This window comes from Stegostoma tigrinum, chromosome 23, assembly GCF_030684315.1.
Source record: "Stegostoma tigrinum isolate sSteTig4 chromosome 23, sSteTig4.hap1, whole genome shotgun sequence".
NCBI lineage: Eukaryota > Metazoa > Chordata > Chondrichthyes > Orectolobiformes > Stegostomatidae > Stegostoma > Stegostoma tigrinum.
The window spans coordinates 31,399,972-31,424,712 of record NC_081376.1 but is presented as its reverse complement, the minus strand read 5'-3'; the positions used below and the strand labels follow the sequence as shown (position 1 = coordinate 31,424,712).

Sequence of the window (24,741 nt, the reverse complement as noted above, 5' to 3'; positions counted from 1 at the left end):
ATTCACCTAAATCCTAATAGATACATGTCCAACCTGTTCGACCTTTTCTCATAAGCCCTTCAATTCAGAATTAGTTGAGTAAACCTTCTCTGAACCGCTTCTAATGCAATTTTATATGTTTTCAAATAAGCAGACTAAAACTGTAAACAGTATGCCAGATATGGTCTTACCGAAGTCCTCGACAATTGTAGCATAACTCATTTACCTTTATATTCCAGACCCTTTAAAATAAAACATCATATTCCACTTGTCTTCCAATTCACCTGTTGAACCAGCATACTAATTTGTTGTGTTTCATGTACCAGGACACCAAGATCCATTTAGACACGAGTTCGGAAACCTCGTTCCATTTAACGTGTATAATCTATTTATATTCTATTCCTGCTGCTAAAGTTAACAAGTTCACATTTTCACACCTTCTACTCCATTTGCAAAATGCTTGGCCACACACTTAATCTGTCTAAATCCCTTTGCAGACTCTCTGCCTCTGCTTGACAACTTACTTTCTTTACCGATCTTGGTGTCATCAGCAAATTTAGCTCCTAGACATTCAGCCACTTCATTCAGGTCACTAATGTAGATTGTAGTTGAGGCCCAGCACTGATCCCTGTGGCACTCCCCAGTTACAGCTTGGCAACCTGAAAAATAATCGTTTCTCCCTACTTTGCTTCCTGTTAATCAACAAATCCTTTATTATTTCTAATATGTTTCCCTCCACACCATGTGCTCTTATCCTGTGCAGTTCTTTGATGTGGTACCTTTTCAACTGAGTTTAAAAATCTATGTACACCACATCAACAGGTTTGTCTTTATCCATCTTGCTTGTTACTTCCTCAAAAAACTCTAATAAATTATTTCAACAGTTTCCCTTTCATAAAGCCATATTGACTCTTATCATGTTATGGCTTTTAAGTATTCCGATATAACCTCCGTAATTATGGATTCTAGCATTTCCCAATGACAGACTTTAGGCTAAACAGCCTTTAGTTTCTTGCTTCTGTCTCCCTCCTTTCTTGAACAGAGTTAAATTAGCTATTTCCGATCTACTGGGATCCTTCCAGAATCCAAGGAATTTTGGAATTATAAAGAGTACATCCACTATCTGTGCCATCATTCTTTCAAGACCTGATGATGTGGATCATTTGGACCATGGCACTTGTCAAACTTTAGGTCTAATAGCTTATCCAGTATATTTCCTCTGTTGATGGCAATTATTTGTAAGTCTCTCTCCTTCCTATCTGTCTTAATTTTCAAGTATATTTGGAAAGATTTCTAAGTCTTCTAAGTGAAGGTAGTCACAAAAGAGTTGTTCACTACCTCCACTATTTCCTTGTTTATCATGATCAATTTCCCAGATCCTCCCACAATTTAAACTCCTTTCCCATTTAAATAATGCAGAAACTGCTTTTATATTACCAGTTAGTAAACTCTCATACTGTACTTACTCCCTCTTTTTCTTTGTCATTTGTTTTGCTTTTTATTAATCTGACCAGTCTTCTGACCTATCATCAGTCTTTTTGTATGCAAATATTTCAATTTGATGCTATCCTCAACTTGCTAGCCATAAACGATGCATCTTTCTCAAAGTTTTTCTTTCTTACCAGAATAAATCTTTGTTGAATTATTAAATATATGAGTCTACCAATATATTTCATCTGTCCTACCTTTTAAAGTTTTCAAGAAGATTTGCAACTTGGGTTGTGGATGAGGTTGTAGACATGCTTACCGAGCCGGTGGGTTTGGTTGCAAACGTTTCATCATCCTGCTAGGTAACGTCATCAGTGCACCTCTGATGAAGTGTTGGTATTCTGTCCTGCTTGTTACTTATCTGCCCACAAACCAACAACCACCCTGCAATAGCTACTGACGAATGTAAAGGATCCTGTACCCAAAACCAGCAATACCAATGTAATATACAAAATACCATGCACGGACCATGAGAAACACTACATGGGCTAAACCAGACGAAAACTGACAATACAGATACACGAACACCAACTAGTCATCAAGAGACATGACCAATTCTCACTCGTCTCACCACCCACAAACAACGAGGGACATGAATTTAACTGGGACAACACATCCATAATCGCACAAGCCAAACAGAAACACGCCAGGGAATTCCTGGAGGCCTGGCCTGGTGTTCCAACCAGAACTCCATCAACAAACACATCGAATTAGACCCTGTATACAAACCACTAAGAAACGAAACCGGAATAATACAAACCAGCAATTGAGGCATATCAGTAACAATCATTATGTTATTGGTTATATGTCACATTGCTTATTACTAGGTTTGGGATAACCTGCTCTCTGGCTGGCTCTGGAATGTGCTACCATAAAGATGTGTGCCAAATTTTTTCCACAAACCTATTTTCCAGACTATATTTGCCAATCTGATTTGACCACTTTATATTTGATTAAAGTCACCCAGGATTATTTCCATACTTTTCTCACATACCTCATTTATTTCATCATGCATATTTTGTCCAAAAGTGCTACTACTGTTAGGGGGACTACCTACTCTCACAAGTGATTTCTTAGCTTTTTCTCAACTCTACCCAACCTGATTCAACATCTTGCTGTTTTGAGCTAAGGTCAGCTCTCAAATCTCAGTGGCTGCAGAAGAATTGGCAGCTCAGTTAAGACCCGATGCCATTGTAAAACTCAACCCATAGCTTCATACTGGTGAAATATTCCGATTGTTGTACCTTTCAATAAGTTGGCAACATGATGACTTGCATTTTCTTTCCTCACAAGTAGCAAGAAACAGGGACAGAGCAGCTCAGAAGTGGGAGGGTCACCAGGAGAATCATTAGGAATTAGGGCTCCAGTCTGACAAAACACTGGGATCTGAAAGACCAATGAAGATTTTCTGAGAACTGGTGAGAGCTTCTAATAAATAATGGTTCGCAACTGCTCATTACGTACTATGCTTCAATCTATTAAATACATTATCACCAAATAAGCCATATCTCACATTCCCCAAAATCATTGTCACAGTTCTATCTTGCTGCCATTTTGTACTGGCAAGATTTCACTGTGGCGAGACACCATCTGATGCTCTTATTTACATGCAAAGTCAGAATTAGTTAAATTTGTCAATTTTACCCTTAAATGATGCGATATCTTTGATTCGACAATTCCTTGTGGCAAAGCTTCCGCACTGTCACAACCCTCTGCACATTAAAATTGCCTATGTGTTTGTGCGTTCTGTTATCTTCCTCCTTACTATATACTGAACTTATTTTCAATGTGGTGTTCCAATTCACAAACTCAAATTATTTGTGTAAACCAAAAAAGGAATGGACCCAGTACTGATCCTTCCAACAATACCAATTGAAGAAATATCCATTTACTCTAACTCTTCGTTCCCTGTATTTTAAAAAGTTTTTATCCATACTGCAGGAAGTGCTGAAGAAATTCAGCTGGTCTGGCAGCATCTGCTAAGACAGAAAAAGAGATAATGTTTTGAGTCCAGGGTGACTCTTCTTTGGAACTAGAAGCTGCCAGCCTGCTGAATTTCACCAGCATGCTCTGTTTTATTTTGGATTCTCAGCATTTGCAGTATTTTGCTTTTATTTATCTATGCTACATTCCCTCAAACTATACTCCTTTGTATTTTGCAACTAAGTTCTCTGAACTTATGAATACTTCTTGAAGAAAACTTCTACCAGACCAACAGTATTGTCTTTATCTAACCAAAATTTATAAATTTGTCAACTGTGATTTGCTTTAATAAATTCCGGTTGTTTCTAATCATGTTATGTACAAGAATAGAAGGAGACCATTCAGCCTCTAAAGTTGTTGATGTTAGACCATGCTAATTTGTATCTCAACTCTACCTCTCTTCAATAATTTGTGCTAAAGGTTGAGGTATTTTTCCCGATGATCACTCCTAGTACCTGATGGCATTTGCCACCTCTGCCAGTACATACCACCATTCAGTATCTACAAAAAAGGTATTTTGATAAGATATGGTTTATTCCATGCCACCAATAAGTACAACTGCATTGGGCCAGGAACAATTACTAAGACCTTAGGGAGCTGGTGTAGATACATCTGATCCCTCCAGAAGCTAGGGATTCACCCACAGACTGCATGTGATATCAACTGAATGAGTGAAGCCAATGTAACACAAATATTAAACTCTTCAGAATCTTCATTATCTTACACAATGCCTCCCTATTGTGATCCCAGTGAGCTATATCTTCTTACTCTGACCTCACACAGTGCCATATATTTTTACAATGATTGCTAATGTTCCTCCACGATGTCATAACACTTTTACTAAAATACTTGACCTTCTTCTGATGTGCTGTACCTGCATACTTGCAATCCCAAGGCTTTCTGCTCTCTTTGGAGACAAGTGAAAGCGTCGTACACCACGTAGACTGAATCCTCGCCTAATACAGACAGATATTATATCTCCATAACAACGAGGAGGCACAGCAGGAGATACTAGTAGAAAGATATCAGCTGGATAAAAAGTAAAAGTGAGAAATTAAGTTATTCTGTCACAATATAAAGAGCGGAGCTGGAGCCTGCAATTTGGATGTTAATGACTGACACAGTGCCAAAGGCCAGAAAGCAGCATTGACACTCAGCTTGAAAACCTCTGTTCTCTACCACAATACATTTTCTCAGCAGGTGCAGTCCTTTCCTTACCAGTAATGCAGTACAATTCAACTGCACCTTCTGCCACAGCACTCTAACAGGAAGGTAGCGCGCCATCCTTTTGCACCTGGGACTCATCCCATCCATAGGCGCATGCATGGTACCATTTATGTCATTGTTATGAGCCCATAGCAGATCTGCCATTCACTTTCTCATTCTACTGCTTCCCACTACTTGTGGTTTCTTTATTTTCTTCTTTGACCATTCTGTTCTCAACCTTTCATTGCCTCCCTTGCACTCGCTACCTTTTCACCTTGTACGTGGGGAACGTTAGGCAGTGAGAAAACACAGCAGTGAGCAGAAGATAAGGCAGTATGGGTCAGTGATGCAGCAAACGGAGTCGTCTGTGAAAACTGCATCCCTAAATGAAGAATGTCCCAGTGAGATCACACAACATTTCAAATTCCACATACCAGAAAAAAAATTGGAACAAGAATACATTTTGTTGATGCTGCTCTTGTTAAAATATCTTGACATTGGTCAGTATTGGGTTCTATTATTTGTTACAAGCAGAAAACTGCAGCGTCACTAACAGTAACATCATAGGCTCTATGACTATGCAGCCTCTGCAGCTGGAATGGCAACAAGTACAATTAAGGTGGAGATCACCAAGTCACTGGATGTGATCAAACACTGCTGCCAGGACTTACCTTCAGGAAACAGGAATCTCAACCACTGGAACAGACCACTTTCCTCAATTTTGGAGTGAGTGGCAGAAGATGCTTAACAAAAGTAACATTAAAATGGTCTTCATAGGAACAGTACAGTATATCATCTCCCCTACAACAATGGTATAAAATATGTTATGTTTCGTGGACTACACCAGAACCTATGTTTATGGCCTTTCACCAAGAATCAGTCTAAACCCACAGACTTCTGAACGGGGGTAGGGGCTGTAATTATCTGAATAATATTCTGTCTTCGTAGTTAAATCTAGAGCGTGTACCTCTAATAGTTGCAATAAGGGTAGCAGGAGGTCTGCAGGTCTCTCTGGGGTCTATATAGGTCCCTGTAGACTGGAGACGGTTAGATCTGTGGATAAAGGATTGATATAGTAGAAGCAAATCTAAATCAGCTATGTAAAGCATGCTTAACGGATTAATAGCCAGATACTGAATTAGGTAACAAAAGATTTTCAGAGATTTTCAAATATATTGTAAACCTATATTTTAGCGCAAATATCAGCTTACATTTTTCCTTTCTGAACCCTTTTCTTGCCCAGTAGCCAAAAACTCACCGAGGAAGAGATAGTAGGAACCGCAGATGCTGGAGAATCTGAAATACCACAGTGTAGAGCTGGATGAACACAGCAGGCTAAGCAGCATCATAGGAGCAAGAAAGCTGACGTTTCGGGCCTAGCCCCTTCTTCAGAAATTGGCTTATTTCTGAAGAAGGGTCTAGGCCCGAAATGTCAGCTTTCCTGCTCGGCCTGCTGTGTTCATCCAGCTCTACATTGTGTTATCTCACTCACTGAGAAACATCACAACTGTTTTTTTCAGTCACCAATCTGTTCAGATGTGTTATGATACACCTCTGGAACTAATGGCATTTGAATCCTGTCTTCTAGCAGAGACACAAACACTGTTGCTACACAATAACCTCAGAAGTAGGGGCACAAACAGTGTGTCACAACAGCTCTCTAAGAACCCAGTTCTTGATATTTTTAAACAACCTGTCCAGCCATAAGGAACCACATCTTTTTTGTATGTGTCCAGAGGTGCTTTCACACAATTGCATGGCTGCACACCCACTACCAAATCAGTGATGGTACTTTTCATTTATTAACCACCACAACTAAATCACCTGTGTCTCCAACTAATCAATTTACATACAAAGCCTGGTAAGGGCAATGCAATATCACTAAAGATGAGGGAGAGGTAGGGAGAGAGGGAGAGGATTATATCAAAGTGCAATTAGAGAAGGAAATAAGGCACTGTGGGGCCTACCTTTCTCTAAAAGCATCGTTAGTATAGAGCCCAGCACTTTTTTCTTTTCCATACAGAAATGCTCCTAGACACAACTGTACTATTTTTCTGTGCACCACCAAATTACAATGGGTGTTTGTCAGCTAATATCCAGCACCATTAAAGCATACGGCGTTTTCAATTAAACAAATTATGTGCAAAGATCGACAAGGGCCAGAATCCAGCTCTTTGCAAACAGTAGATTTATAAATAGAAAGCAGGACATAACACCAGCGCTTCATCGGAGGCTCACTGATGATGTTACCTAGAATGGTGACGAAATGTCTGAAAACTAACCTTCCAGCTCAGCGAGCAATCTCACATCCTGAGCTACAAATCTTCTCAAAAAAAGTAGGCTATTTCTTTAAGCTTGCCTTTAAAGTTTAGACTGCTGTTTCTGCCAGACCTAGCAGGTGTTTGTGGTCTGTTATTATTACAAATTTACGTCTGTAATGGTATGGTGGAACTTTGTGACTCCAAATATAACTGCCAAATCTTCCTTCTCTATCTGGGCGTATTTACACTCTGCATTAACCAAAGTCCTGGATGCATATGCTACTGGGCATTCTTCCATTGGGCCACCTACACAAACTATCCTGACACCAACCGGGGAGGCATTGCATATCAGTATCAGATCTTGCTAGGGATCGTGGTGTACAAACACCTTAGAGGGACGATAGTTGTTTCTTCACTTCCCTGAAAGCTATGGCTTGGCTACACAACCATTTCTAAGGCTGACCCCTTTTGAAGAGTTGATGCAAACATGCCAGGATGGAGCTTATATTTCTGCAATAATTCACCAGCCCAAGGAAAGACCTAAGCTCCGGTACAGACGTAGGAGCCGTGGCACTTTTGATTGCCCCCTCTTTGTCTTCCAATGGGTGTAACTTAGTCTTGTCCACTCTTTAGCCTCAGTAGATCGCTAAGAGTACCTGGAGCACATTTTTCCCTTGTAAGGCATACGACTGCTTGGGAGAAATGTCTAAGGACTACGTCCAAGTTCTCTAAGTGCTTCTTATTGGTCTTCCCTGCTGTTTTTACATTGTCTAGATAAATGGTGACCTGGAGCAGACTTTGTTAAATGTTCTCTACCTTCCACTGAAAAATAGCACAGGCTGGCAATACCCCAAATGGAGTCTTGTAAATGGGTACAAACCCTTAAGGGTATTAATTGTGGCATACTTCTGGAAATCCTCATCTAACTGCAGTTGCAAGTAAGCATGGCTCATTTGAGCTTCATGCAGTCAGCTCCCCCCACCAACTTTGTGTATAAATCCTCTATGAGAGTGTTTGGGTACTTGTCCAGCTATAAAAAGTAGTTCACCATTTGTTTAAAATCCCCACAAAGGTGAACGGACCTGTTGGGCTTCACAGTTAGTATGATTGGTGCTGCCCATTCTACAAACTGGCACTGGGCAGGCCTGAAAAATCATGGAATTGCTTCCTGGTCAATATGCAAGGTAGCCTTGGTTCCCTTGACAGTCCCCAGAGCTTCCTAGAAGACTTCGGGTATTTAAATTAGGAATTTATTCTGACAGTCATTTCCTAAGCAAAAAATGTTCAGCCAATCTAGGTGAACCTTTCTCAACCTATTTTGCCCCATCAAGTTCGGGCCTAAGTCTTTTAATACAGGTAATTCTACTAGAACGCGTGTTTCATTAACACAAATTGACTGTAACGCAATTGATGAATAGAGGATGCTGTCTGGATAATGCAAACTTTCTGCTGTACAGGTATAGCAATTTTCTATAGTGATTTCCCCATAACGCAATTTTCTATAGCACGATTTTCTATAGTGTGAGGTCACACAAGAAGACAACTATCGTGTTATAGGAGAACTACCCATACAATCAATGGTAACTAAATCAACGGTTTTTCATAAGAGACCAATACTGAAGTTGTACCCCTAATCTGTAAAGGTGCCCTGGTACATTTAGCTGAAGTCTTGCACAAACTTAAGGGTTAGCGGCCAGAGGAAATTTTGGTAAAGACTGGTTCTGCATTCACTGAAATGCCATGCTGGTATCAACCTCCATTAGAACGAGGTGACCATTTAATGAGAAATTTATTTTGATTGATTCTGATTTGGATGTTGCATAGTAATTTAACTGTTCCAAACCAGATATAAGTGGGCTTTCCAGGTTCCGCATTCTCCGAGATATTGGCCTGTGAGTTCTCCTGCTCAGTTTAGGTCTAATGGAACTCTTTTGCTGTTTCAAGTCTCTATGTCAACAGCACCTACAATGGCTTGCTAGCCTGGATCCTAAAGAAAATTTTAAGCATTTGGCCAAGGTTTGGCTTTGCCTTGGGATTTTCCTGTGGGCTGACCTCGAGTCCCTCTGCTCAGGATAAGTCTTGAGTGAGGCTATGCCATTGCCTTCACTCAAGTGATGTTCCCCAAGCTCAGCAGGATTGACGAGGGTGTCCACTTCCATTGGAATACCCTGCAACTCAAATGATACAGCCAGTGTTGTGGTTTTTTGAAGTCTAGTTGGGCTTCAGCTAGAAGGTGCTCTTGCATCAATCATTAATCCCACACATGAAACAATCTCAGCATTTCATTAAGGGTTAAATCAAAGTCACATGCCCTCTGTCAGCCATCTTAACCTAGTCAAAAATCCCAATACAGATTCCCTAGGTTCTCGAATTGTCGAGTAAAACCGATAGTGTCTCAGGAATTAGAGGAGACTTGGGGTTGGAATATTCCTTAACTAAATCTGTCAACTCTCGAAAGTTTTTAATATCTGGTGCTTCAGGGTACGTTAAACTCCTAAAACCAAAAACTGCAGGGCCACAAGATGTCAGAAGAATTACTCTTTGTCTTTCATCTGCCCCAATGTCATTTTTGTGGGAAAAAAACACATTCTTGCCACACGGTGAGCCCAGTCTTCGATGGCAGGATCAAATGAGTCAAGATTCCCAAACAACGGCACGATGCCAGAAATGCTTACTCCAACTCAAAGACTATCTGGAGTGCATTTTCTCTTGTCACCACTGAAAAAGCTCCAGAGGCTGGTATCCCATCACCAAGCCACCCTTTATTTACACATGATAAGTCCTTGACACTGATCCAGCTCCCTCAGAACTAGCTCTCAAAGTGAACAGGATGTCTGACATTCCTGTTCTTATCTGTCAGCCAGGGCTCCCTGACTGGATCATATTAACAGGTGCAATCAGGGAACTTATATTCTATGGACCTATCTGGCTGAACTCGTTACAATCACTACAGTACTTAAACCTGTGCACTTGCCAAAGGTACGGACACTATCACTGCACCTCAAGAACCCTCCCAAGAGTTCAGCTCTTCATTAAAATTTCTTTTTTGTTTTTAATTTTGTTTATATCCAGAAGTGTTATCTCACACAATTGAACATTTCTCCCACCACCACATCATCTGAGAGTATAGAACCCAGCTCTTTTTCTAAAATGAAATCAGTTTTTATTTTCAAGTATTATGCCTCTATAGAATTCAGATTTTTTCTTAACATAAGAACTCATGCCCTCCCCTCTACCTTCCATATCCAAAAGTGTTTCACACACCGAATAGCCTTTTTCCCACCACCATGTCATCTATGGTATTTTTTTATCAATTAACTACCCCCATTAAATTATCCGTATTTTCTAACCAATCAAATTATATGCAATTGAGTTTTGAGGAAGGGTCACTGACCAGAAACATTAACTCTGATTTCTCTCCACAGATGCTGCTGGACCTACTCTGTTTTTCCAGCAATTTCTGCTTTTTTTTTCTGATTTCCGACATCCACTGTTCTTTTGGTTTTTAAATTGTATGCAATGCCTGGCAAAGACAGTGCAGCCCACCAAAAGTGAAGGCCAGGTAAGGAGAGAGAGTGGGAGCTAAATCGGTACGGATTTGGAAGGGGAGATAAGGCACTCTCCTCCTTGCAGTGCCCATTTTCTCCAGAAATATCAAGAGTATGGGGGACTCCACATGCACCTACCCCAAGGGCATCCATGCACAAATGTAGCTGTGTGAGGGGGCAGACAGTAGGCAGCTATGATCTTTTCCACTGCATGTTGCCTGGGCTTGTTAATGGTCTATTTGGCTAGGTCTAGGAGCAGACCCATGAGGAAGTCTTCCAACTTGTCCACACCCATCCGCACCAGATGCCCAAAGATAAGGAGTGTGGGCATTAAGCACAATCAAAAGCATAACAAACATTTTTCAATTAACAAAAGAGGGGGTAAAACAGCTAAAACAATATATACATTGTCCATGAACTCCGCAGCAACACAAAATAAACAATTTGGCCGGAAGTACCTGAAACACCATAACCTATGGTTAAAGAACACAGCTCTTTATATTATTTTCTAAGCAACCTATTCAGAGATATTATTACATACCTCTGGAGCAGATGGGTCGCCTGGCCCAGAGGTGGGGATATTTACCATTGTGCCAGAAGAACCCTGAGGAACCATGCTCTTGATATTTTCTAATTAACCTGTTCAGAGACGTTATGACATATGTCTGGAACAGATGGGACTTGAACCTGAACCCACAGAGGTAGCGATGTCATCACTGCACCATAAGGAAATGTTATAGGCTAGTTTTTCTTTGGCCTTTAAATAAATTTGCTCAGACATTTATTACATATCTATGGAGCAGGTGGGAATTAAACTTAGGTCTCCTGGTTCAGAAGCAGGGATACTACCACTGTGCCCCAAGAACCCAGGGAACCTAGCTCTTATATTTTTAATCGACCCACTCAGAACTGTTATTACACATTTCTGGAGCAGGTAGGAATTGAATATAGGCCTCCTGGTTCAGAGGGAGAAACACTACCACTATGCCACAAGACTCCTGGAATGCAGCTTTTTTTGTATCTAGATGTGCTCTTGCACACAACTGAATATATCTATTTCCATCACCAAATCTTGCCGAGTATTTTTAAATTTTTTCTCATTTTCTATATCCAGAAGTTCTCTGTCACAGACAACTGAACAGTTTTTATTCCCATTACCAAATCTGAAACCCAGCTCTTAAAAACAAAGTTCTTTGAGCATCACCTGCTTTCAAACAATTCTGGAGCTGTTCTAGTTGCCCCTTAAAGGGAGCCACATTTCTAACACTAGCAAAACATACATTTGGTAAAGCTTTTACAAAATATATCTTTTAATTTAATTTATATTTCAATGATCTTCTTCAGTTTGGCTCAATCAAGTTCAAGTCTCAGCTCTAATTCATAAGTCATGCGTTTGAACTGCATTTCAGGATTAGGGTACCAAACACATTGTACAGATTTGCTTATCCAGTGGTGTCAGAAATGCTTATTCAGTGGTGGGAGAATTGCTTATTCAGTGGCAGTACTGAGAGAGGACTGCACTGTGGTAGAATCTTTGTGGGTCTCCCAATTCCTTATTGTAACTTCCATTCATTGTGTTACATACCTGCATTTCAAACTACTTTGTGTACCAGGGTTCTGAATGCCAACTCGTACAATTCCATTTTCAGGAACTCTACCACCAAACCACACACTTAGCTCCCAATGGATTCGGCTTTTCTGACGTGGAGAGTACAGGAGTGGTTCATCACGATGCTTGCAATAAAGAGCATTGATGGAGTGCTGATCTGTCACACTGGCTAGTTGAGGATCAGAGGGCCCAACAATGTCCATCCACAGTGAACCTGCATTCATGCCTCTCAGTGCCATTGCCAACACAGGCCTTGGATTAACATCATCTGGAGTGTAAACAGAAGGCAGCTTACCTATGGAAAGAAAAGAAAACATAGTAATCATACCAACCAGCAAATGTAAAAACCTACATATTAAATAACTGATGTAATTATGGGTTTAGATTCTATAATTTTGTTTGTTTGGTGTATAGCTTTGCAAGGGGTTGACTTGAATGAGTGAATTCAACCCAGGATTAGTTGGCCAGTGCTTCAGGAAGACTAAATAGGATTCTGCTGCTCCAACTATGTTAGAATACTAGTCACATTTGGCTTTACCTGCACTGTCTGCCAGGAGCCTGTATGAAGGGTAGAGTAATCGAAGGCCACAAATATCCATACCATTTCCTAGGATGAGCTGCAATGTATGATGAAGGGCTACAGGATTAATCAATAAGTTCTCAAACAGTAGCGCCATAGTAACCTGAAACAGAATAATGTTGAAATGAGTCAATTGCCTGATGCTTTAATTCTTACTAAATGTCTAAAGGTATGTACCATATATACTCATGTAAAAGTCAAATTTTTTAGATTATTTTATGAGGTTAAATTTATGGGATTGACTATTAAGTGGATACTACTTTTGAGGAGCTTAAATTCATGCTACAGTCAAAATACCATATCATGAGTAGAAGCCCAATTATTCTGGAAATGAACAAAAGAAAAAACATGATATTTACTGGATAAAGACAATAGAAACAAGAATCAATTAGTAAGCTTATATTTATACATACAAAAACTGAGGTAGAAATACAGCATGGCATTAAATTATAATTACATAGTACATTTTAAAATAAACATGTCAGATACAAAAATTCCATGAGTGTCAGAGTCCAATCTTAACATTTCGCGCCAAATTCTTCCATTTCCTTCTGATTTCTCTCAGCTATGCGTATTTTAGTTTTTCAAACTAACATTTTAAGCTTTTATTTCTGAGAAAAAAAGTTATCAGACATTTGACTCTCAAACGATCATTTCCTCATTGTCACATTTATGTACAGGACAATACCTTGACTCACAAATGTTAATTGTTATTTGTGAACAACTAGGGTCAACTTTTACATGCGATATATGGAAAATTCCAGATCTTTTGGCCAAAAATAGTCGGTTGAATTTTACATGCGACTCATACATTAATACGCGGTAAAAGTAATTTCATATGATGCTAAGTGGAAGCATTACCTACACCTTGAATGTGTCACTTTATTCCTATGACTCAGCATGACCTATTTTCCTATATTCACACAGGCATTCTAGCATACTGATATATGACAACAGTGTGTGATTCTGCCCTTACCTCAGGTTTCTCCTCACAGCTCTCACCAATGTCAATCACAGAGGGACAGGAGCTCTCATCTGTCTCTATGGTCTGCCAATAAAACCCCATCTCAATCTCAAATATTTTCTTAACAGCCTGTGTGAAAATCAAAGAACAGATGAATTACTTTCAAATTCTGGTCAAAGTCACATGAATATTTTGAATTTCTTTACTGTTTCGCTATCTTTCACATCCTCCCAGCAAGCAAAACAGCAAAGACACTAGTGACCCACAATCAGTATGACTAACATTCAGTGTGATCCATGCATATACAGTGTGGAAAAAAAAAGTTTATTCAAGCCCACCTTGAGATCTGGATTGGCAGAAATCACAGAGTTGAGACAAACTGGTGGAAGGTAGACATCTGGAGGGAACATCTGTTCCCGAAGAGAATCATTCAGTTGCTTACTCCACCACATCACTGCTTTTAGGCACGCTTGGGATAAAAATTTCACAACCACTTCATAAAATATTGAAGTTCCTCGTAGTTCCTCTTTTGTCTGTGAATAAACAAAGAAAAGATGCTAAGGCTGCCAGTTCTCCAAGCATATGACATAACCCTAAGATATCAGCTATTACTCCTCAGTCTGGGTTCTCTTTGAGATTAGGTAAAACTCAATAGATAGCACATCTGGTTAAATCAATGTAATACAGGTTAAAGTTAAGATCTTGTTTTTTTTTCACCAAAAATGTACATTTTATTGAAGCTTTGAGTCATGCACTCATCAGGAGAATTTGCAAAATGAACAAATGTAAAGGGAAAACAATATTTGATGCCGTATGAGGGGTGGGTAATATTTGTTTGGCAAGTAGCCTGATCGATAGAAACATTGCCATGGAGAATACATCAGTTATTGATGACTAACACTTAACTTCCAAGCATAGATTAAATTTTAAACCAGGTAAATTGACTCTGGTTAATCAAGGTATTGCCCTAAAAATCCCAGAAAATGGTTGTCATGAAGTCTGCTGAGCTGAAACAGGTGCAGTGTGTGTACATATTCTTTCTGTCTGCAAAGAACAAGATCCTGTATGTCAATATGCCTAACTTCCTGGACATGAAAGTACACCACACTGTCAGCCAACCTGAGAATTCTAAATTGGTCATCAGGGTAATTCTTTGCACAGCCACAATTACGTAGCAAATGTTATCCAATCTCAGAATCCCACTTATTGTTTGATGATCTTTGTAAACTTGTATCGGTTAGGTACAGTCAGTACCTAGCTTGTGGTGAACAGCCAAATGGATATGCTGTTTGATACAATCCACCTGGAACATGTGTCCTATATATCTAGCATTATGTTACTACTGAAATTTATATACCACATCATTCATTTGTGTTGGCAGAACATCTTTTAGGCTTGATGCAAGAAACATGTTAGCAGCAAACACCACTTGAATTTCCACTGCATAAGTGCAATGTGAAAGAGTTAGCTTTATTTGTTGCTCAAACATTTGAGAGGCCTAATCCATTGAAGGGCAACCAGAGGTATAATTTTTCAGGATCAATACCTATGACCTTGGGCCCATTCATGAGTTTGAGCAACATAAATCAGAAAATGATCTGACCAGTGATGCATTACCTTGCAAGATGGCATTGATGTGCCCTATTTCAACATACAGCTTGTAAGTGAACTTGGGCCATATTTACAAGGTTTCTAACAAGGAAATCTTATATTGCATGGAACTGTAGGAATCCCAATCCATATACTGAACAGTAAAGGTAGGTCTTTGGTAATCAAGAATCTATATCACATGCTCTAGGATCAGCCTCATCGGCAATCTTGTCTGAGCCATGTGATCACCATATAAGGTTGAAGCTGAAACAGGGCTCATCAAAGCCATCCTGAGTGTTAATGGCTGCCGTCATCAAGCCATTTCCCACTTCATATGATGTTTCACCTTAATGGGGTTGCACACTAGGAATTAAGCTCCACTATTCTCGGTCACAAAAGTTAAAGATTTTAAGTAGTATGGAAAATTCCACCATTCACCTGATCTTTATACCCAGGTTGATAGAAAGTATAGACCAATTACTAAACAGGAATTGCTGTTTATTACAAGTAAATAGATTCTAGCTACAGTAAACAATTATGAAGGGTTGGACTATAACTCTACTAGTCAAAACTATAATCTCTAGGATGGTTAGTTGATACTTTTTGAAAGTCCTCTGACTTCTTAATGAAAAGTCACAGCCTACAGCAACCGCTAAAGGAAATGTACACCAGTTTTGTTTCGGCTAGAAAAAGAGCTCCTGAGCTTCTGGAGGTCTCATAGCTTTTCCCTATCTTGTTCACAGCTGTTCAACTGCCTGAGGACCAATAACGTAGCTGTTGCCAGGCATAGGGCCATTCTCATCAATAATTGGTCACTAGTCCACAGATCAATCAGCTACTTGTTGCTGGCTGAATCTTCATTTGTACATAGCACTTGGCTCCAGCTCATCTACAAACTATATTTCAAGTTCTGCTTTAACAAGCAGCTATGTACATGGCATTTACTATTCGTGTTAAGTAATCATTTAGCAATCCTCATTTTTACAAAGTTCTTTTCTCATTTCAATCTATTATTAAAAAGAGCTAGCCTGTACAATTGTGCTAAGTCGTGAACAGGCCTAAGTCCATTATTTTTAGTTCTGAAAATGCTCAGTAAACTTCAAATTATCCTTGGGGCTAACTGAATTTACTGGAAGCTACATTTATTAATAAACTGGGTGCTATACTTTGCAAAAGGAAAGAATGTTACTCTATGCCTGTTTCAATTCTACAAAATAGGTGACAGCCATTTTTAGTTGATTCTCAGGGCATTGCCTTGACCAGTCAGGGACAAGCTGCCTGTTTTAAAATTTCAACAAAGCTTGGCAGTTAACTGTGAGTCATCATTACCTGGTACATTCTTTGTGGACAATATGTCTCTAATCAGTCTACTTTCCAACAAATCAGCACTCTCCTCTCTTACAATATAAGTGTTGTTTTCCTTTTACATTGGTAGCACTTCTGAATTTTCCTGACATGTGCGAGATGAAAACCTTTGAGAAAACAACTCTTTTTCTGGTAATACACAATGTTGGGCTGCCAAATGAAATTGCATGTGCTTTATTCTTTAAAATGAAAAACACCGTCCATACACAGTATTGCCCATTCAACCCTGGGTATTTTCTAGGGAAAAGAAGAAGTGAAGATCCCCAGCCTGTGATGTCTTTGCATCACCTGCTTGCACTATTTACATTCAGTAAATACGCTCTTCTGTTCATACAATGGAATGCCAGCTAATGCTCATCTCCAAGTAACATGACAGTGCTTACTTGTGTTCCTGCACATTTTGACGATTGAGATAGGAAGGTGTGTAACTCGTGGACTACATGTATTACTGCACAAGCCAACTAAATGTACCAAATTTTCTTCATTCAATTTCATCTAGGAAACTGACATTGTGAATAGGAACAGTTAATAATTCATAATGTGAGTAGTCAACATTGACCTTGTTTTTCCGGTTCTTATTGCAGGCGGTCTTGCTGGGGTTTGGAGCCTGAGTCATTGGCACCACACAAACATAAGTGGCCAGGCCATCTTCTTGCCACACCTGTTGAAGTCCCAGCACCTGAAATGGTGCCTTCAACTCAAGGTCAGCACAGCCGTCATGTAATCTGTTTACAGCAAGTAGTTGAGTTGGCACCTGGTCAACAGGAGAAAGTTTCTTTAAAATGTATTTTATTCAGAAGTCGAAAATACAAATTCATTCAAAACGTGGAATTTTCTTTTCAATCAATAATCACATTGGAGTCAGCAATCTTCCACAACTCCCGAATCGGAGCCATTACACAATAAAGTTCTTTTGTTTTGTTTTTTCCTTTTGTTTTTAAAAACTGATGTTATAAACAAGTGCTTCATGAAATATTAAAGCACTGCTACTTGGGTAATGCGAAAGAAACTGAAGTTAAGGCCATGTCTAGTTAGAGACCACAATCTGCACATAGCATAGGAATGCTGTACTTCAGTACCCGATTGTTCTCTTTTAGCCAGAAACTCACCAGGGAAAGAAACCATGACACCAGCGCATTATACAAGTTGACTGTGGTCATCTTACTGTCCAGCAAATGACTGGTCTGTTGTCTATTAGTTGCCAGTTGGCCACAGCTGGAGAGTTGGACTGTCAATAGAAGCATGTCACTTCTTCCTTTCTGGAGTAAAGTGCTGATTTTGGGCAAATAGGAGGCTTCCTGTAAACAAAGAGTAGTGAATAGGAACAGTTAATAATTCATAATGTGAGTAGTCAGCATTGACCTTGTTTTTCCGGTTCTTATTGCAGGCGGTCTCGCTGGGAATTTGCTTGGAACTTTCTCAAGTTTTAGATAGAATTTGACTGTATAGTGTTGGAAATTAGGGGTCCCCTTTAAACCTCTATGTTTTATCAGTACTCCTTATTTAGTATTTCTCATGTGGCATGAGACCTCATTTCACTCATTTATTGGGTGCCAAACTACCGTATTACGAGTGCAGTGTTTTCAAAAAAATAAAAAGTTTTTGTTCTTGGAATGAATGAAAACTAACCATAAAATGTAGGTGGACAACAGTCACCCTGACATGATGGGTAGCTGTCTATGATCATTGGCTGAGAGGGTTAGACAGACATTTGGAAAACGTTAGCTCAGCTGGCTATATGGCAAGTGTGATGAAAAATAATGCCAAAGTGGGGCATTTGATTCCTGTATAGCCTGTGATAATTCATGGAGGGCTGACTCAATGCCTTTCCCCATGTTTAATGTGGAGTAGTGCCCTTCAAGCTTTATACACCATAAACACCTCACTCTAACAATGTGGTATGCCCACGCTCTTCTGTGGACTATGGCTAATTACCTGATTTGCCTTTATGAAGGCAGAATGGTAGATGTTGTCTATACCAACTTCAGTAAAATGTTTGGCAAGGTTCCACATAGTAGACTGATTAGTCAGGTTAGATCAGATGGGATCCATGGGATGGGGGGGGGGGGGGGGGGAGAGCCAACTGGTTACAAAATTAGCTTGGTGGTAGAAGACAGAGGGCAGTTTTATAGAGATGTAGAGCTGGATAAACACAGCAGGCCAAGAAGTATCAGAGGAGCAGGAAGGCTGAAGTTTTGGGCCTAGGCCCTTCTTCACAAATGGGGGAGAACCCCTTTCCCCTCCCTCATTTCTGAAGAAGAGTCTAGGCCTGAAATGTCAGCCTTCCTGCTCCTCTGACACTGCTTGGCCTGCTGTCTTCATCCAGTTCTAAACCTTATTATCTTGGATTCTCCAGCATCTGCAGTTCCTACTATCTCTGAAACAGTTTTATTGAGGGTTACTTTTCAGACTGGAGGCCTGTGGCCACTGGTGTGCCACAAGTATCAGTCCTGGGTCAACTGCTTTTCATCAGTTCTATAAATGATTTGGATGTGAATATGGTTAGGAAGTTTTCAAAATACACCAAAATAGGTGGATTAGTGAATACTGAAGATAATCTCAAAATACAGTGAGACCATGATCAGATGTGCCAATAGGCTGAGGAGTGGTAGATGGAGTTTATTTAGATAAATGTGAGGTGCTGCATTTTGGTCAGGCAAACTCGGGTAGGACTTATATAGTTAATGGTGGGGCCCTGGGGAGTGTTACTGAACAAAGGCACCTCGGGGTGCAGGTGCATAGTTCCTTGAAAATGTAGTTGCAGGTAGACAGAGTGGTAAAGAAAACATTTGGCACACTTGCCTTCGTTAGTCAGAACACTGAGTATGGGGAGAGTTGGGATATCATGTTGAAGGTGTACAGGATATTGGCAAGGTCACTTTTAGAATACTGTGTACAAGTCTGGTAGCCCTTCTATGGGAAGAATGCTGTTAAACTTGACAGGGAGCAGAAAAGACTTACAAAAATGTTGTTGGGACTGGAAGGTTTGAGTTATAGGGAGAGATTGATTAGGCTGGGGCTTTTTCCCTGGAATGTCAGAGGCTGAGGCTGAGCTTATACAGGTTTGTCAAATCATGAGGGGCATTGATAGGATGAATAGCCAAGGTCTTTTTTTCCTAAGGTTAGGGTCCAAAACTAGAGGGCACTGATTTAAAGTGAGAGGGGGAAGACTTAAAAGAGACCTAAGGTGTAACTTTTTCACACAGAGGGTGCTGCATGTATGGAATGAACTGCCAGAGGAAGTGGAAAAGGCTGGTACAATTAAAACATTTAAAAGGCATCTGGATGGGTATATAAATAGGAAGGATTTGGAGTGACATGGGCCAAATGCTGGCAACTGGGGCTAAATTAGTTTAGAATATCTGGTTGGCATGGATAAGTTTGACTAAACGGTCTATTCCTGTGCTGTACATCTCAATGACTACAAATCTTCCCTGACCCCTTTTATTTCCTTCTGAATTAGCACCTTTGTGTTGCCGCAGCACAAATCTCCATTCAGCCACTGTGAAGGCTGCGAGTGCCTATTCATTCCTGTGTCTTAGAGACAATCCTGACTCATTATCTCACCTATCATCTCAAATTGGATAGCAATCCTAAATCATACTCCAAATTCAACTTCTGCAAAATCCAATCAGAAGACTAACCATTTGAGCATTCAATTTCCTGCCTGCGAAGGAATCAACCTGCCATTTGAGCAGAAACTAAGGTTGAAAGACCTGCCCTGTATCTGACTTCACATTGTCACCCTCTATATTCCACACTGCACCTCTGGTCCAGTCCCATATCCACACACATTCACAGACAGTCACAAAGACTGAGTGTTATGAACGGGAAAACCGAAAATCCTATCTTTGTTTTTTTTCCCCTCTCTCCATTATGCACTTTTCATTAAAATGGTGTAAGGTAGAGGAATTCTCACTCTTGCCTGTGCAGTAATCTTGGTACATAGGTAAGTGCTTATGTGCAACAAGCTAGAAAATAACAATCAGGAGTTATCCATGTAAGAACACAATGAAAAGAAAATTCAAAGGATTATGGATCTGAGGAATTTTTTAGCAGTATAATCTATGAATGATTAATCAATGAGCATATTCAAGAGTAAAATGAATAGATTCTTAGATCATAAGAGAATTAGGGAATATGGACTATGGCAGATAATGGAACTAAGATAGAAGATCAGTTATGATCTTATTGGAGCAAACTCAGGGGGCTGAATGTAATACTCTTGCCCCTTTCTTCAAAAAGTGCTTATACAAACTTCAGTAAAAAGTGTTGAGTGTGTGCAGAAGATACTGAAGAAATGGTGTTCCAGGTGTTTCCTCCATGTTGTACTTTTCACTCTAACTATTGGAAGACAAGTGACGATCTCTCCATGTTGTGCTGCACTGTTCATACTAACCGTGTGGAAGAGGAGTGGTGTTCCCTCTGCGCTGCACTGCATTCCTGTCACAGACTTCAAGGGCTTCAGGCTGTCCAGCTGCCTGTGCAACCTCTGACGGCTCTGCTGCTCTTTCCTGCAATACTCTCTCTGCATTTGATCATTTGGTTGCAGCCTGCCACATGGATTACTGTTTCAAGATGAAATAGATAGAAAAGCAGAATCTTTATAAAAAGGAGTGAAACTTGTAAATGTTGATATTCAGAGGCGGTTGAGCGTACTTTTACAAGAAACAAAAGAAAGTTAACGTGCTGATATAGTAAGCTGTCAAAAAGGCAAATAGCATGTTGATCATTATTAAAAAGGGGACGAGGTAGTCAAAATAAGGAAAACTTGCTAAAATTATATAGAATTCTGGTGACATGATAACTGGAGTAATGTGTGTAGTTTTGATTTCCACTTCTAAATATAGATATACCTCCTTTGGAGGTGGTACAATGCATGTTTATTAAATTGATTCCAAGGATGAGAGGATTGTCCTGTGATGAGGAGCTCAGTAAATTGGGCCTATACTATCTGAAATTTACAACAGAAGTGATATAACTAAAACAGACAAGATTGTGAAACAATTTGATAAGGTAGACCATAAGACATAGGCATGGAAGTAAGGCCATTCGGCCCATCAAGTCTACTCTGCCAACTAACAGATGTTTCATCTGACCAGAGAAGTAGAACATAGGGGCACAGTACCAGTATAAGAGGCTAATTATTTAGTGCTGAACTCAAGATAAATTTCTTCATTCAATGGTTTGTGAATCTAACCCAGAAGGTGGAGCATGTCTCATTGTTGAACATTTTTCAGGCTAAGATAGAAGGATTTTTGGTGTTCCAGAAAATCAAGAGATAAGGAGACCAGGAAGGAAAATGGAGTTAAAACTGTACATCGACCATAATTGTACTGAATGGCGGAGCAGGTTTGATGGATTAGATTGTCTTCTACTGCTCCTATTTCTTGAGTTCCAACTCAAATGGTTTCACAATTAGCAACAAAATAATCCCATCCAATTTACAAATGAGCGACAACTAAACCCCCATCATGAATTCACCATGGGAAGGCTAGTGGCCCAGGAATATTATTTACCATAAATGTAGGTTTTTTATTTCATCGGTCAAATTATAAAAAGCCTCATTCTGTACCAGGATTTAATTATCTGAGGAAGAAAACACTGAGATACAACAGCATCAACCTCAAGTCAATCTCTGTCCAGTTATTCCTTTATGTATGGCACAGGGCCAAAATTAGGCACTACTGTGATGGTCAGCTGATCAATCATGGTCTACGTTCAAAAAAGAGTGGTCTGTTGACTGAGGTCCTAAAGAACTTCTGAAAGCCATTGATTTGAACAGCAACAAGCCACTGACGTAGTCAGTGATCGATGCATTAAACACAACTACAATGGTTTGCAATTAAACTGCACATTTAGCATTGAATATCGACTCACACAGTTCACAGATAAGCAAATTTAAAAGGGGAGCTAGACTGTTGGTCAACGAGTTAGTTTTTAAGGAGGATCTTAATGGAGGAATGGAAGATTGACACGTAGAGGTGTTTAGGAGGGGATTCCGAATTGTGGAACCTTAATGGGTGAAAGAACAGGCATCATTGGTAAGGAAAGATGCCCACCCACAGATGTTACCTGAAAAACAGAAAATCTGCAGGTTATTAGAATCATGGGAGACCATGCATCGAATCCTGCCTCTCCTTGCTCTAAGGAGCTATCCAATTAATCCTATTGTTCTGCTCTTTCCACATTACATAATACAACACTGGCAACTGTCTAACAATGTGGAAAATTGTCCAGGTATGTGCTCTACACAAAAAGCAGCACAAATTCAACCTGGCTAATTACCACCCCATCAGTCTGCTCTCAATTATCAATAAACTGCTGAAAGGTGTTATCAATAGTACTATCAAGCAGCACCTGCTCAGCAATACCCTGCTCACTGATACTCATTGATGTTTGGGTGCCACCAAAGTCGGTCAGCACCTGACCTCATGACCTCATTCAAACATTGTCTAAAGACCTAAATTCCAAAGGTAAGAATGACTAACCTTGGCGATAAGGGTGCATTTAATCCGGTGTGGCATCCAGGAACCTCATAAAGCTAGGGTCTGTGGGAAGTGGGGGAAAGCTTTCTGCCGGAAGTGAGTCATCTCAACTCCAGGACAGTTCTGCAGAATTTTTTCAGGGTAATATCTTCGACCTAACCATCACCAGCTGCTTTATCAATGGCCTTCCCTCCAACATAAGACCATAAGTGAGGACGTTTGCAAATGACTGACAATGTTCACTACCATCCCCCACTTCTCCGATTTCTGATGAAGGGTCTAGGCCTGAAACATCAGCCTTTCTGCTTCAATGATGCTGCTTGGCCTGCTGTGTTCATCCAGTTTTACACCTTGTTATCTCGGATTCTCCAGCATCTGCAGTTCCTATTAACTCAGGTCCAAATGCTGAAAGGCCTTGGACAATACCCAGGTTTGGGCTGACAAGTAACATTTGTGCCACAACAGTGTCAGGTAATGACCATCTCCAACGAGAGAATCTAATTATCGTTCCTTGACATTCAAATGATATTACCCACACCTCACTATCAACGTCCTGGGAGCTACAATTGACCAGAAACTGAACTGAACTAGCTCCAGTAGCTACAAGAGCAGGTCAGAAACCAGGAATCCTGCAGCAAGTAACTTACCTTCTGATTCCCTAAAGCCAGTTCACCCATCTAGAATCAGCAGGGAGTGTGATGGACTACTTCCCTCTTTCCTGGATAAACGCTGCTCCAACTCAAAAATCTTATCACCAACCAAGACAATGCAGCCTATTTAATCGGCACCACATTCACAAACATCCACTCCCTCCATCACTGATCTAGGTAGCAGCAGTGTGTACTGCCTACAAGTTGCACTGCAGAAACTCACCAAGGATCCTTTGACAGTATCTTCCATAATCACAACCACTACAATCTAGAAGGGCAAGAGCAACAAATACACGGGAACACTATGACCTGCCACTAACCATCCTGCCTTGGAAATATCTCGTTGTTCCTTCAGTTTCACTGGATCAAACTACTGGATCTCCCTCCCTAACTGCATCATTAGTCGGTCTGCAGCAAATGATCTGCAGCATTCAAAAAGGTTGTTCATGACTACTGCCTTCTCTATGATAGTTAGGGATAGGCAATAAATGCTGGCCTATCCAGCAATGCCCACATCTTTTGAATGAATTAAAAAGAAAACTGTCACTGGAGAATGTTACAAAGAGTCACAGATGAGACTATGAAGAGATTTAAAGTTACGATTGAGAATTTTAAATTCAGTGTGTTGAGGAATCAATAAATGTAGCTCATTAGCAGTCTCCACAATCATTGATGATTGCCAATGATCATTACTGCTCTGAAGCTGATGGGACAGAGAGAGAAAAATTGGAAGAGAGAAGAAATCAGTGAAATGAAAACAGAAAAATAATGGACGGAATTTTGATGAGAGGACATGTAGGTTTAATTCTGCTTCTATCTCCACTGATGCTGCCAGACCTGCTGACCATTTCCAGCATTTTCCGTATTTCATTTTTCATATTCTGTATTTCATTTCAGATTTTCAGTATACGTATTTGCTTTTACTAAAGGAAGCAACAACACAGATCAGCAGCTCTATCAGCAATGATAACATACTCAAACTACCAGACCTGTGCCTCACCAAACACTTCGTCTTTAATGGTCAAGTACA

The 24,741-nt window shown here is 40.0% G+C and overlaps 1 protein-coding gene across 4 annotated transcripts in view; it reads right to left on the bottom strand.

Annotated features, from left to right (window-relative positions):
- Positions 1-24,741, bottom strand: part of LOC125462536 (dynein axonemal assembly factor 8) — a 77,236-nt gene that overhangs the window by 31,907 nt on the left and 20,588 nt on the right. For 3 of the 4 annotated variants that reach the window (XM_048552667.2, XM_048552666.2, XM_048552669.2), the window contains exons 10-19: positions 20,973-21,141; positions 17,683-17,871; positions 17,133-17,327; positions 13,957-14,151; positions 13,631-13,747; positions 12,613-12,757; positions 12,051-12,369; positions 5,624-5,709; positions 4,325-4,479; positions 2,712-2,853 (exon numbers count right to left, since the gene is read on the bottom strand). In XM_048552667.2, the coding sequence (XP_048408624.2) occupies positions 2,712-2,853; positions 4,325-4,479; positions 5,624-5,709; positions 12,051-12,369; positions 12,613-12,757; positions 13,631-13,747; positions 13,957-14,151; positions 17,133-17,327; positions 17,683-17,871; positions 20,973-21,141 (1,712 nt within the window). The remainder of the gene's footprint in view (positions 1-2,711; positions 2,854-4,324; positions 4,480-5,623; positions 5,710-12,050; positions 12,370-12,612; positions 12,758-13,630; positions 13,748-13,956; positions 14,152-17,132; positions 17,328-17,682; positions 17,872-20,972; positions 21,142-24,741) is intronic. The other variant, XM_048552668.2, reaches the window with a different exon arrangement.